We start from the raw sequence: 15,838 nt of genomic DNA, 5'->3' as shown, positions 1-15,838 counted from the left end.
TCCCCCGTGGATAACAAAATCCATGGATGCTCAAGTCCCATTAAATATAAAGACATAGCAAAATGATGTCCCTTATAAAAAATGGAAAATCAAGGTCTGATATTTGAAATTTATCCTTTTGTTTGAACATTTTCAAACCGTGGATGCTTGAATCCGTGTATAAAAAACCCATGTATAAGAAGGGCTGACTGTATACCAAATGAGGTCTATAATGTACTGTAAGTGTTTGTGGAAAACAAAACAAAGATCTGATGTAATATTCCAAATTAAGAAAATATCCAATAGTTTGAAATGCATTGCCTTAATACAAGGAAGCTGTTGGACTGGAATTTCCATCACTGATAGGCAGTGTAACCAATGGTGAAAAATGCTGAGAGCTGCAGTTCATGAACTGATTTCCAGCCCTGCCTTTATAGATTTGAGAACAGCCTAAACTAGTGGACCAGATTCGGCCCTGTTGTGTAGAACTAGCTTCCACTCAGCAATAAGAATGTACGATTTAGGCTTTAGTGTTATTAATTGCTTTTTTAAAATATCATTTAACAAACTCATCACATTCATATAATATATTATATATTCATATAAAAATATCATTGCTGTTATTGATGCAGTTGCCATTATCATAATCATCCAGCACCAGTACTATCATGCGTACTAGAAAAACTGATTATTTAATTATAATTAATTAATTAAATATAAAATGTGTCAGTAGCCTTTGGGTAGTTTTGTATAAAAACAAACTGTCAACTAGCTGGCCATGCTTGCAAAAATATAAATATGATTTAATGCATTACTGTGTTTCAGGCTATAACAATTAGAATATATGACTAATCTACCTCTTTGGTAGAAACTGTCCACACCACCATGAACATTCATCTCATTTGTTTGGAGGATGTCTAGGAGATTTAGATTAGGAAACTAGCTAGATGGTGCCACAGATATAAATATATATCCTAACTGCCACAGTGCCCTTGGTAGCTGAAGGTCAAGAGCACAGTTATTTGCTGAGTCAGTCATTTGTTGAGTCATTTTTACAAGTCTATTTTATATAAAACTAAAGGAAGTTATATTTTGTGTTAAGACCTGTAAAAGTTGGCAGGCATGTTCTTGAAGAAATGTCTAAAAAGTAATATAAAAGTAGAACAGAATACTGAGTCTATGAAACACTGAAGATGTTTTGGATAGTGTCATTCATACTTAGCACATTCTTGGTATCAGCTTGTAGAAACATAAAATATATTCCAAGTCCACTTACATCATGCAGCGGATATGCAGCACTGTAAACGCCATTGGCAAGCAGGCTGGTGATCCCTGGGGGGGAAAAGCAACAGAGATCTATTTACACTTTCAAGAGTGAATTTATACAAGTAAATCTGCCTTCCAATTGTGGAGATTTCCCCCTCAAAAATTAGTAATTTTGTTAAGATAATGAATCCAGAACCACTTCATTTGTCACCACGTCTTTTGACTGTATAGATTATTCGATGTGATTTAAGAAATAGAAACTTGTGGAGATTCAGAAGAACTAATACATTTCAGAGTCAAGAGATGAAAGCCAACATCTCAAAATTAGTCATTGCAATAAATTATATACCCTGATGTTTCCATTTGGATTTGAAAAGCAGGCCCAAAGATTTGGAAGTGCAGCAAAAGGATAAGTTGTAAGAAAGAGAATTCAGCTGGGAATGCCCCACTAAGGGTAATACACACAAAGCTTGGAAATGTTAGTTTTGTTAAAAAACAAAACAAAAACAAAACCCCTCTGGAGATTGTAGTCCAAAAATAACTTTCCTAAACTCTGATACATACACACACACAGCCACAACCACACATATTTTTACCCAAAGAGTTTTAAAATCAGATTTCAGTTTGATTAGAGAAGTTGTTTGGAAAGCCTTTGAAAAGTCCTTGGCATAATACTTACCATATTTATCACATTTCCGTCTTTTATTTAAAAGGGTAGTTTCCTTCTTTCTTCCCTCTCCTTGCCCTGTTTACACATTTGTCTATTAGTTATATGATTGAGCAAGTTACAATTGCTTGTGTGATGGAAACCCTGAAGAGCATATGTTATTTCCTAATGGGCATTATCTCTAATTTGGGAATTGAATGACAGAGTATACATATTGGGAGATGCTGTAAGTATAGATGAAATTTTGCAATGAGTGAAGAATGCACTTAGAAATCTTAGCTTCCAACTGAATTTCAGTGACTGCTTAGTTATAGATGCTTGCAACCTGCAGTATTTGATTCTTAGATATGTTTTTCATCACAGCTGCTGGCATTAATATAGCTGGGTCCAGATATGGGATACCTGACAAACCTTGAAAGGGTCATGTTACCTTAGAAAACATGTTTGATTATTCTGATACCCTATCTTCAATACTGGCTGGAATCTAGTCATTAAAACCAAATTGAAAATAGCAATATGGATATTGACATGATAACAAAGCATGGGATGGGATTTTTTTTTAAAAAAACCAGTACATTATGAAGCATGATACAGTATAGTCTATGGTGGGATAAATGTTTTTAGTCCATCTCCTCTGCAAGTTCATTAACATAAAACAACCCACTCTACATCTCTCCCCAAGTTATTCTGTTAGTAAGTCTTTTGAATTCAGAATAAACCTATGCAACAGACTCCAGGCTGCTGTCTGTTGCTGGGCCAACAAGGTCTATTTCCAGTTGCATACTGGGATGCCATCCCATTCTATACAGAGGGGCCATAGGGCCCAAACAGACTTTGGAAGTGTCCTGTTTAAATGATGCATGCATCCTAAGTGACCGGAAAGCGCGCCAAAGCCACGCTCCAGTCCTAAGGACTGGAGTGCAGATTTGGCACAGCTTCTTGCCTCTTAAGATGTGTGTGTCATTTAAACAGCATACCTCCAAAGTGACCCAAAGCAGCTTTATTTTGGCCTGTCTGTTCGGGCCCTTAGTTGTGCTGAGCCTCTTCCAAGTCCAGCCAATATTGCTTTGTGCTGCTCCTAGTTATGCAGGCCCAGACAATGTCTCGCAATGGCAATGCCATTATGGGACTTCATGCAAGTGTAAAGTCTCAGAGGACCACACATCCCATGAAGCTTCATGCCTTTCTTCAGCCTATCTTGGCCAGACCTCAATATTTTCTGTATTCTGTATTATAGTGGCCCTTCGTACCGGCAGGGATTCATTTCCATGTCCCCCTCCCCCATGCTAAAATAACACAGACAATTGTGCTCCATATTATTAAGTGGTGGTGACTTGAACATGTTTAGCGTATGCGCATTCACATCACTGTCACTGAATCATATTGGATGTGGTGATCTCCATTTCAAATTTGCAGACTGGATACATAATAGTGAGGATCCACTGTATTATTATTATTATTATTAATCTTATAAGATATATGTTAAATATCTTATAGTATTATTATCTTTCCCCATAACTGGTACTCAATATAGCTCATAATTTAAAAGAAAAATACAATTAAAAGATAAAAAAGCATTAAAATACTGTAGAATTAAACTATTTGCAGTATTAAAACCCCTCATTCAATAAAATCATAAAATACAATTAAAAAGATAAGAAGTTCTTCAAACAGTTCAATTAAAACAACCCATACCTTGTTCATTAAAAAAATTCTGTTTAAAAGACTGTAACATACAGGGGGTCTACATGCACACAGGTATACACACACACAAGTACACACACACAGAGAGAGTTTATTGTTAACAGTAAAATAGCTACTTTAGTTAATTCCTTCAGTCAAGGAAGTATCCTTCAAATATTTGCTTATAGTAGTGAAGTGGATGAAGGTATAGGCAACTACCTGGCCATAAGAAATGCTATAATCACTTTTATTGCCTTGGTGCTGCTGGTATACTATTTTGCTTAGGGTGCTAGAGAGCAAATACAGGCTGAGCTTATAAAATGCCAAAGACCAAATATGCAATTTCTAAAAGTTCTCAGTTCATCAGAAGTTTGGATGATCCTATAAAGAAAAACAGAAATGGCAGCAATGCTCATTTGTCAAACATCATGAACTATTTGCACAATGGTTTCCCTCCATCCTGTCCCCATGGTACCCAGGGGAAGCAACCAAATTACTAAGCATTCTGTTAAGGATTAGAAGGTTGAAACTACAAAACAATATCTTGACAATTGGTTTGACAAAAGCCAAAGGGTGATCCAAAGCAGTGCCACTCAAAGTAATGGTCCAGCAACTTGTGCTGGTACAGTGGCTGCTACTCTGCAGTGAGTTTCCAGAAGAGAAAGGAACAGGTGTAGTCAGTGGGCACAAGTGTTTTATTAGTTTTCTCCGGAACACTGGAGAAAATACCCCTGCCAGTCCCACACATCAGATGTCTTGATCAGTCTTTCTTGAGCTAAGTGCCAGCATCGTGCCAGTCCAGGTGTGAAAAAATGTGCCAAAGGTCCTTTTCCCCCAAAATAAAAAAGGATTTCAATAAAGCACATGTTCCTGCTCTTCCTTCTTGTTGATGCTGTCAGTTCATCTACTGGAACCATGGCCACCTAATGTGATGACCACTCTGTGTATGAAAAGCACCTGGCACTCAGAGTGCCAATCCTCTGAAAACTGAGAAGCCTCTAAGTGTCTTAAGTCAAATTTGAGGATAATGACTTCTTGGAAACTCAATTCAGAGCCAGGTATATTTTTAGAATACTGGAGTGTTTAAAGGTAGAATAACCTCAAAGTGAAGACTTTTCCATCTCCTCATGAAAAACTATTACTTTTCTGTTACTGTTGATCCTGATGGCAAACTTTGATATACTGTATGTATAAGCCTAGAAATTTTAGTTAAAAAATCAGTCCAAGAAACCTGGGTTAACTTATCTACAGCTCAATGTAAGTACTGTATCTTAACTCTTATCAAAAAAGGAGTCACTCCCTTCTCTGAGTAGAGTGGAGCAAAGTAAGAGTTTAGTCCACCCCAGAAGAACTTAAAAGAAGCACCAACCCCCTCTACCCTCCCCACCATGGCATAATTTCTGGCTTTTATGGGGTAAGAAAATGCTGGTGACTGCTCTTTGGAATTTTTCCTCAAAGGAGCACGAAGAGAGTAGAGAGGGTCAATGCTTCTTTTAGGTTCTTCCAGGGTGGTTGATGGCTCTCACCCTTTGCCACTGTACTCAGAGAAGGTGAATTCGGTGATATTATTCTAGCAGTGAAGAATTGGGCTTAGGAGGTTTTAAATATGACATTTTTGCATTTTTGTCAGCTTTTCTGGGTTAAAATCAGGCAAAGTTTATCACATTAAAGGCTGTAATCACTACTGGTAAAGTGTCTATTTTCTTTGCTGTTACATCCTTTTCACCATGTGCACATTTTCTTAGCCCTGCCCAGGCCTGGGCACCTCTCCTGTAACAGAAATGTCAGGAAACTTAAAATTCTAGGCCTGGCAGAGCAAAAGATTGACAAGAGGACCTAGTAAATTGAAAATCCATAAGTTTATTTCCAATTTGTCGACAAAGGAAACTTGAACTCAGTGGAATTCAAAGTTCCAAAATCTGAGGCCCAGAACAAGACAAGATGGCCTAATCTTATAGTCAATTACACAAAGAAAGGTTTTCATTGCTTTTCATTGGCCAATTACAATTTAAATATACAGAATTCTTACAATCAGGACAGAGATACATGCATACATTAAAACTATAGTTTCCACCCATTACTCCTCCCTCAGGAATTCAGCAGTCTTTCAGTAACCTTCCCTTTTATATCAACAATGTCTCCTTATCTTAAATTGTGTATATTATGTCTATTTTGCTGGTGCAAACTTCCTATAGGTCAAGATGCACTCTCCACGCCTTTGCTCTAGTTCTTCTCTAACGTTCAAACCTCATTTTAAAAAATTAATTTTCTCTTAACCCAAGTGACTCCATCTTTCTAAGGCTTTTTATTGTAACAGGAAAATTCCACCACTACACTCCCACACATCACACAGCCACTATTTATTTTTGTGGAAGAAGAGAGGCAGGCTGGGAGGCTGGAGCAGGCATGGAGGTATGGCTGGGAGGCTGGGGAAGCCACTTCCAGTGGGAACCAGGGCAGACTCAAAGCCAATTCGAATCCAGATTTCCATTTGATTTGATTCCCTGAACCAATTCCTGAAAACAGTTCAGCAAACAGAGTGGTTCCCACTATGTTTGCGTCAGTTTCAAGAATTGGTGCAGGAAGCGGCAGCCACAGCTTCCCCATCATACCTCCCTGTGTCCTCCTGGCCCTACCGGGGGTGAAGAAGAAGCCGGGATGAAAGGAGAGAAGCAGGCTAGGAGGACTGAGGCATGCTGGGGTGGAAGAAGAGAGGCAGGCCGGGAGGATGGAGCAGGCATGGAGGTATGGCTGGGAGGCTGGGGAAGCCACTTCCAGTGGGAGCCAGGGCAGATTCGAATTCGATTTGAATCCTGGTTCCCATTTGGGCTGAATCAATTTATTTCCAAATAAATCGACTCAGCCCTCAAAACACCCCATTTTACTGGCGTCTTTCTGATGCGGGTTAAATGGGCAAAAACCATGCCCTCCCTTTCTGAATCGCTTCAGCAATCCAAATTAGGTAGGAACCATGGTGGTTTAAACCGGATCATCTGGAATCACAATCTGGTTTAAAACATTGTGGGAATTAGGCCTAGGTGTTTGTGGATTTCAGTGGCTCCCCTGTGCATTCTGACCCGACAGTTGTTGGCATGGTTCAGAATTTCAGTGTTTTCAAATAGCATTTTATGCCCAGGATGGTTTATAATGCATTTTGCTACTGCTGATTTTTCTAGCTGACCCAGTCTGTAGTGTGTTCTGTGTTCCTTGATTCCTGTTTGAACACTGCATTTGGTGGTCCTTTTGTAGACTTGTCTGCAGCTGCACAGTATGCGTTAAACTCCTGCAGGCATGAGAGGGGTTCTCCTGTCCCTCACTGAGCACAGCATTTGCTGGATTTCCTTAGTCAGTTTATATATCATTTGGAGGTTGTGTTTCCTCAGAAAAATCAGTAGTAGAAATGAAACTCTGAATCTTGAATCTGAATCCTGAAATGGAAACCCACAGCTTTCTAACATATTACAAAAGCTCTTGGCATGCGCCAGTTCCACATTTATTTTCTGGCAGCTTACAAGATCAAATATATTTCTAAAACGATTGCATGCAGCCACCAGGTACAATATTTAGATGAAGAAGGACACACTAAATGTTAACAAGCATAAGCTTATGCAAGCTTCTAGATATTTCCTGTCACAAAATTATCTGCACATACTATTGAAGGAATAGGTTTGTTTACAGAGATATCATGATTCTAAAGTCTTAAGGCTGGAGAAAAGCCACTCAACCTTTAACAAAAACTCTAGACTGTGTCTCACATATGCACATGTGCTCTTACAGATTTTTTTTAAAAAAATCACACCAGGTATTGGGTCTGAGGTTTTTTTAAATTTGCAGTTGCACTGTGTTTTTGTGGCACAAGTTTCTAAATTGCTCTTTTTTTACTGTATTTGTACTTTTTATGTTTGTAGTCTTCCACATGAAGAGTCTGTTAAAGGCTGCAAGTCAGGTTATAAATGACAGAATGAACAAATGAAACAAAGAAAATGTACATCAGCAATGTGGCAGATGCTGATCACATGGCCTACTTTAAGCCAGGAATTGATAAATAAACAAAGTTTAATTTGTCTTTCATTATTTGAAGGATAGTTAATCAGTCCCTGTGACAATATTTGCACATGCACAAAAGTAATCCAGTTTCCCACACTTGCATTCAACCCCCTGTGGGCAAATGGCTTGCTAGAATATCAACTGGACTTAAAATAAAATAAAAGCTTTGATTAGAATAGTGAAATGTAAAATACGCACTGAACCATAGCTGAAAATACTCTTTCAAGGGAGTATGTCTTGCTTAACATGGTAAGATTTAGTTCCAAGTACATGACCATCTGCCGTGGTCATGCCTTGTTTTGACATATGACAGAAGTATATCTAAAGATTGTAGAGAATGACATCCACCCATAATAGAATGATGCCCTGATTCTGGAGTGGAGAACCTGCAACACTTCAGATGTTGTTGGACTCCGAATCCAATAAAACCCAGCCAACATACCCAAGGATGATGGGAGCTATCATTAATAACATGTGGAGGCTGACAGGTCCTTTGCATAAATACAGAAAAACCAACAGTGGTGGGGGAAGGAAAGAAATAATTAAGTACACTAATTATTTAAATAAGTAATAATTATATATTACTATAAAATACATTTCTTCCATTTTAAAGTTGGGAACATTCTAGGATTAGGAAAAGATGCCAAATTTAAGTCTACATAAATTTTCTTACCCATGCTGTATTTGGCTTTGGTGCATGTAGTCCTTTTTAATATTTCATAAACCTATAGAAAAGATAAAGAAATAAACATGACATTATAAGAAATATTCCTTTGAAAACAAACAAACTATGGTGCAGTTATCTTTAAGTTCTTAGTGATGATAAAGAAAACTAGTATAGAATATTAATATCTAAATCCAATTGAGATAGTGGAGTTTATATAAGTGTTGATTCATCATTCAGCAACTGTGTCAAAGGGCCTACTTTAGTTGGGATGAGCCATTTCATTGAAGACTATGGCGGGATACAAACCGCCGCTTTGCAGCGCTTCGCCGCCGGCGCCATTTGCTCCGTGCGGGAGCTGCAGCAGCCAAACCGCGCGGCTCCCGCATGGAGCAAAAAAGAAGCTCCATTTCGGAGCTTCTTCTTGCGGCGCACTGATGACATTGCGAAGCGCTGCTGGCGCATTCGTGACATCATAGGCGCCGCGACACGTCTGGACGCTATGCGTCCAGTATGTAAAGATGGCGGCGCCCATGTGGAAGGGGCGCCGCCATCTTGTACGTATTGTATACGTACTAGGGTTAGGGGTGTGTGGAAGCACCGCCCCTTCCTAACCCTAGTACGTATACAATACGTACTATATGGCGGTGTGTATTCCGCCTATGAACCTGTAATGACTGACTGTAGTACACCATAGAATCATAGAAATGGAGGAGACTGCAAGGGCCATCTAGTCAAACTCCCTGCCATACAGGAACACACAATAAAAGCAGCTCTGACAGATGGCTATCCAGCCTCTGCTTTAAAATTTCTAAAGGAGACTCCATCACACTCCAAGGCAATATTTCTGCTGCTCTAGAGACTAGGACTCGGAACAATGGATGCAAGCTACAGCAAAAGAGATTCCACCTCAACATTAGGAAGAACTACCTGACAGTAAGGGCTGTCCAAGAGTGGAACACACTCTCTCAGAGTGTAGTGGAATTTCCCTTCTTGGAGGTCTTTAAATAGAGGCTGGATGGCCATCTGTCGGGGATGCTTTGATTTGGATTTCCTGCATGGCAGGGGTTTGGACTGGATGGCCCTTGCTGTCTCTTCCAACTCTATGATTCTATGATACTATATTGTTGAACATTGTTGAACAGCTGTTACCATCAGTAAGTTTTTTTTTCTAATCTTTAGGTGGAGCCAGGACTAAGCAATATCCCCTCCAGTCATGTAAATGGAATTGAAAAGACACTTGTCTCTTCCTTTCCTGAATCCAGCTTGTACCTCTGGGATTTCACATTCCATATATGGTAGGAGAATAGGAGCATGATTTGTTTTACATGGGAAATTAGTGCAATGATTCTGTAATGGTTGCAGTTTTTTGTTTCTCCTTTTTTATGGATGGGAATATATAATGACCACTTCCAATCTCCGGGCAACTGCTTTGTTTTCCATAGTTGTGGGCAGATTTTAGTTAAAACTAAGCTTGATTCTATCTCTGTGGATTGTAGCAATTCTATTGATATGTCATCTGTTCCAGGTGATTTGTTCTTTCCAATTGCTTTCAGAGTGGATTTCACTTTGCTTTCCAAAATTTGGGATTCATCTTTGTATGTTTCTCCTTGCCATGTGTTATTCAGCCTTTCACATTGTTTGTACAATGCTTCTGTGTAGTTTTTATTTTTAAAATTTGCACACACACACACACACACACACACACACACCACCCTATATATGGGATCTCGGGGTTAAATACAATCAATTTAACAAAATGAAAACAATTTGAAAAAATAAAAATAATTTAAATATACCAAACACATATGAAACAATATATCACAAAAATACAGTTTAATTACCCACAATCATCAATTGTGCTCAGCATAAATATCTACCTATGATAGCCAACAGGAATAGGGCACCCTGAATAGGAAGTGATCACTTGCAATCCTTTCCCATCAACCTTGAAATTCATGATTTATTCATATGTTTGTGGTTCTTTGCCTTCTGAAGTGAAGGTCAAAACCAATTAAAGGAGTCTAAAACCATATGGTTCCTTTCTATTTTAATAAGCCCCAGAGAGAAATATATACAACCAAAGACTGGAATAATTTGTTACAAGTAACAGTTTGCATCACAGTACTTCTGGGGCAATGACATGACCAATTTTGTTACTTTAAAAATCTAATGTTAATGACATGTAATGTGGACGTATTTCACACTTCAGCATAATGAGTAACATTTAAAAATTTCTCTCATAATATTGCTCTGGAACAATTTTTGTATTTTAAAGTTTGTTTTAAAAAAGCTGGGCACAGTGTGGTCCACAGCATGCACAAATGCAGTTACTGAATCCAGTTTTGCAACCTCTGAAGTGAACAGCCGGTCCTCCAAAGGCACCCAACTTCCCATGCCAATTTTTAGCATGATTTTCAGCCAATCCTCCCCCCCCAAAGCATTCAAAAAGCTCCCAAAATATGTGAAAACATGGGGGGAAAACCTGCCACAGGGACCCCAGAATCATGTATATCTCCAAACGCCTGTTGTTGGTTTTTTTTTTGGGGGGGGGGGGGTGTCCCTGTTTAAAAGGTGACAGGAAGTGACATCATGTCATTTCTTGTCACCATTTTGAGATGGATTGCAGAGGAAAATAGAAGTATTTGGGCTTTCTCTGTGTTTGTATGGGGGTGCACATACATGGTGGAGAAATTTAGGGAGAAATTGGCTCCCATTCAGCTGCTGGTTTAATATTGACCCATTTGAAAAATTACCAAAAAAATCTCAAACAGGATGCAGAAAAAGCAAAAAACTACTGGGGTTTTTTTTTTTGTGGGTTTTTTGGGCTATGTAGCCATGTTCTAGAAGATTTTCTTCCTGACGTTTCTCCACAGCCACAACTCTTCTAGAACATGGCCACATAGCCTGAAAAACCCACAAAAAACCATGGATGCCGCCCATGAAAGCCTTCGACTTCACAATGAACTACTCTTTCACAAGTATGTCACAAGCTCTGTATGTATGTAAGTGCCTTCAAGTGGCCTTCTAATTTATAGTGAGCCCATGAACCTCATAGGGTTTTCTTAGGAAAGGTGTATTCAAAGGTGGTTTTGCTAGTTCCTTCCTCCTTCACCTGGCATTCATTGGTGGCCTCCCATCCAACTACTAACTAGGGTTGGTCCTGCTTAGCTTCCAAGATCAAATGGGTTCTGGTGCCTGTATATGCTGTTGCTGTGTGTCTTCAAGTCATTTTGAACTAATGGTGATCCTAAGGTGACCTTATTACAGGGGTTTTTCTGACAAGATTTGTTCAGAGAAGGCTTATCTTTGCCTGAGGCTGAGAGAGTGGGACTTGCCAAGGTCACCCAGTGGGTTTTCCATGACTGAGTGGGGAATTGAACCTTGGTCTCCAGAATGGTCAAACCATTATACCACACTGGCAAATCTATGCATACACACAGAATTAGGCTGATGATTCTTTCATTTTGCTTAATACGGTCATCCCTTCTTATCCACGGGGATCTGTTCCATACCCCACCCCCCATGCATGGCTAGCAAAAAATGCAGGACCCTCAGTCGTGTTCTCTCCAATGGCTGTGTTGTGTGTGCAGCTGTGTGCACATGTGTACATTTAAAACAATGGGGCTTGCCATCTCTGGAAACTCAAATCCATGGATGGCAAGCCGATGGATAAGAAGAGCCCACTGTATTTTTAAACATGCACAATCTGAACATCATGGCTATGTTTGTCTTTTAGATGGATGCTGGTTTTTTAAAAAATAGAAGCCATATCATTAACCTTCTTCAGATTTATTCTCAAACATACTATACAGAACTACATTCACTTTTCCCTCCATATCTTGTAAAAGAAAACCTAAAAGGAAAGTACATATATCTAAACAGAATAAGCCCCCACTGATTTTAAAGAGGCATTGTGTAAGATTGCCTCCTTTGGATTTGTTTTTTTAAGACTAAAACTTGGAAAAGGGAGACCTACAAAAAGGCTAATAGACGTCAACATTCAACAATTCAGATATGAAGAAAAAAGAAAAGAAATTGAGTGGTCCTTTTTATAGTATTTATTTCTAGGCTATTTCATATTAATTTTCTTTATTAGAATGGATAACATGGAATCAAAAGAAATACTTGTAATTCAAAAGAGATTTATTAATGTATTCGTTTCTCTAATAGATTTTGATACCAACCAATAAACAGTATTTTAGGGCAGGGTTTGCAAGTAAGGTTAAAATTGAAAGAGAGACCATTTTATTTTATGAAAGATTAATGATCTTCTATTAATGGCCTTCAGTTAATTCTGACAAGCACTGCTTTTAAAAGAAGCTCTACACATTTAACTTTAATTATAAACAGCTGAGAGGTTGTTATTGTTGTGTGACTTCCGGTTGTTTTTGACTTATGGTGACCCTAAGGCAACCCTATCACAGGATTTTCATGGCAAGATTTGTTCAGAGGGAAGTTGCCTCTGCCATCCTTTGAGTGGCTGAGACAGTGTGACTTGCCCAAGGTCACCCAGTTGGTTTCCATGGCAGAGCAGGGATTCCAACCCTGGTCTCCAGAGTCACTTCCAAAGCTCTAACACTACACCATGCTAGCTTTAGTTGAGAGATACTGTATTGTATATATATTGCCCCTCCTCACAACATAATGTGTAAGGAGACAAATAATATATAATAGTATTTCAGTTTTCTTTATGTTGGCACCAGAAAAGGAAGGAATACATATGGGAAATTGGAGTGAGTTTAGTGGGAGAGAAAGAACCTGCAGGGGAACTGTCAAAGAATCTCAGGGAAGTAGAAGCCCAGGTCACTCTTTGACCAAATAGAGGAGTTGTTAGCAGAAATTGTGACAATAGTTGGAGTTGGGGAATAGATTGCTAAAGGTAGATTAGGGCAGGCAGGAGATTGGAAGGACTGCAAGAAGGCAGTGAAATCATTTAGAGACCTTTGTTTCATTTTGTTTTGTATCAGCAGACAAAGAGGGGCTACCTCAAGCTCGACGTACATCAGCAGTGACTTATATATTTAGCTTTCTGCCCTAGAACTTTTTCACCACATCAACGTTCCAATCAAATGTAGACTACAGAAGCTAGTATAGAAGCTAGAAGATTCAAAGCATACGTGTTCCCTGCAAAATCAAATGACAACAACAATGTTGCCTTTTTAAAGGCTCACGGCTGCAATAAAACCACCCCTACCCCAAACATTATGAGGCCCTGGAAGATTGTAAAATATTCACGACAGATCCAAGATAAGAAACTGAGGAAGAAAATACTTTATGTGAGAAAACTAAATGAATGCTCCTAATTTATATGTGATAGAGATTTTAAAATAAACACTGAAAGACCAATAGAGAAATTTAAAATGGTAAATTAAAAGAGAAAGGCTGACCAACTGCTGTAACTCCCCCTCCCCCAGTAAATCTTCTTACTAAGATCATGAAGAATTATATACTTTCCACTGTTATGTTTTGCACACAGAAGGAGATACACACACTATTGCTTTTCCTTCCACACTGAAACTGTGCATGTGACTGTGTATGAATCTGCATGTATTCAAAGTTGCTAGAGTGGTAACAAGAAGCCTGGATATATATTTCTAAATAGGAATGCTAGACTAGTAAATGGAAATACCTACAAGAATATAATTCTCTCCCTCTCTCTCTCTCTCTGCTTCGTTCTCTCTAATCCTAAATATTATTTCATGATACTTACTATGGTACTTCTAGTTTTACTGTCAAAAAAGGAGTCTCTGTCAGAGAGGTCAAATCTGTTAAAACATTAAAAAGGAAAAATGTATCAGTAATTAGAAATATAAATTTAAAATAAGGTAGTCTTATTTTCCAGTCAAATCTTTCCTACTTGATTTTTAACAATGGCCTCTAGGCAATTGCCTTTCAAAGCCTCAAAATTCCATGCCCTTCCCTGCTCCTCCAACATATATATATATATATATATACACACACACATACATACCACCTCTCAGCTTACTAGGATCCCCAAGGCAAAACACAAAAGATTTTCTTTAGCACATTAAATATACATGCATGTGCACACCATTGAGAAACAAACTTAAACAGCTCTTTAAAAATAGTAAAAAAAAACATATATGATAAAAAGAGCTAGAAAACCACCACTAATATTAACGACAAACATTTCTGATAAATAATTAGTTTGTTTAACATGCCATAAAATTTTTGTTTTGTTCTAACAAAGGTTTTGAGCATGCTGAAAGAAAAAAAAATTGGCACAGTTGTCTCTTCCTTGGAGTTCTCTGTGACTCTTTTCATTTGTGGCTGCAGACACAATGATTTTCACTCCAGACTGTGTCAATTATCCTAGATCACTGTAGAGTGCTCTTCTATGCCAACAATGAGTATAGAAACTATATATGTATTTTCTGGTTTGCTGTAGTAGACGAATTATTATTATTATTATTATTATTATTATTATTATTATTTTATCCTGCCTTTCTCCCAAAGTGGGATCCAAGGTGGTTAACAACATACATAAAACACATTAAAACAACAATTAAAATTGTACAATTAAAATCGTAAAATATGTGAGGTCATGTGAGGAGTGAACATCACAAAGAACTCACATTTGGAACTTTTGTGTGTGGGCCAATTTTTAAATGTGAGCATGCAGTATAAAACCCCACTGTTTTTAGATTTTAGTTAAGAAAAAAGAGTAACTACAAAGTAAATCAAAATCCTTGCCCTAAATGTACTTGTGAATCCTAACTGGAATAGATCTACTTCATCAATTGGGAAAGGGCCAATCCATACTAATGTAAGTTCCACTGAAATAATCAGTTTATGTTGGTTGAAAGTAACAATTGCATTTCAGCCTTTATTTTGAATTCATTAATTTCAAAGACACACAATGTTGGGTACCAGCCTCACCCCATTTACACATGAGCAGCAATGTGCAGGAGCACACAATGAGGAAAATGGCCCTGGACACGAGTCTGTCCATCCCAGGAGCCTCTGTGATCTTTACAGGCCCCTGAGCCTATTGGGTATCAGTGACCAACCAGGGGACAGACTGGCTGATAGAGGAGTTGTGGTTAAGCAAGATGATCTGATTGAGGAAGATTTTAGTCAGGTCCATCTGTTCAGTTTAAGAACATCAGCATGGGACAGCTCCATCAGGTGGTTTGGGGGCAGCTTCCCCATTTTCCTTCCCCTCTGTTAGTATGGACTGGGGGTTGGATTAAGGACATTTGATCAAATCTTCAATTTATTTGTCACAACACTGGCAGGACTGGTATAGGGCTGGATTAAGTGGGGTTTGGCTTAAGTATATATCCCCCATGGGGAAAGGAGGTAATCTTAAGGGGACCTCAGGAAGAGGATAATGGGATGCCCCTAGCTTGGTTTAGATGAGTGGGTATGTCCTGGCCTCAATGACAGGGGAACTACACAGTGGCTTACACCCAGGTGAAATCCTGGTTTCTGTTAGCCATGACTCCCCCCAGCAGTTGAAGTGGTAGGGTAGTGGTCTACTAATGGTCAACAGTCAGGTTACTTAA

The 15,838-nt window shown here is 38.6% G+C and overlaps 1 protein-coding gene across 1 annotated transcript in view; it reads right to left on the bottom strand.

The window, feature by feature from the left end:
• The window catches only part of ANO1 (anoctamin 1), a 169,517-nt gene that overhangs the window by 73,414 nt on the left and 80,265 nt on the right, over positions 1–15,838 (bottom strand). Inside the window, exons 6-9 of the mRNA XM_089523489.1 lie at positions 14,020–14,074; positions 8,316–8,367; positions 1,925–1,990; positions 1,256–1,311 (exon numbers count right to left, since the gene is read on the bottom strand). Coding sequence (XP_089379615.1) covers positions 1,256–1,311; positions 1,925–1,990; positions 8,316–8,367; positions 14,020–14,074 — 229 coding nt within the window. The remainder of the gene's footprint in view (positions 1–1,255; positions 1,312–1,924; positions 1,991–8,315; positions 8,368–14,019; positions 14,075–15,838) is intronic.

The sequence above is a fragment of the Sceloporus occidentalis genome, unplaced genomic scaffold, assembly GCF_023333645.1.
Source record: "Sceloporus occidentalis isolate IW3139 unplaced genomic scaffold, rSceOcc1.0.p SCAF_4, whole genome shotgun sequence".
Classification (NCBI taxonomy): Eukaryota; Metazoa; Chordata; class Lepidosauria; order Squamata; family Phrynosomatidae; genus Sceloporus; species Sceloporus occidentalis.
The sequence above is the reverse complement of the archived record's forward strand: the minus strand, read 5'-3'. Positions and strand labels throughout refer to the sequence as shown.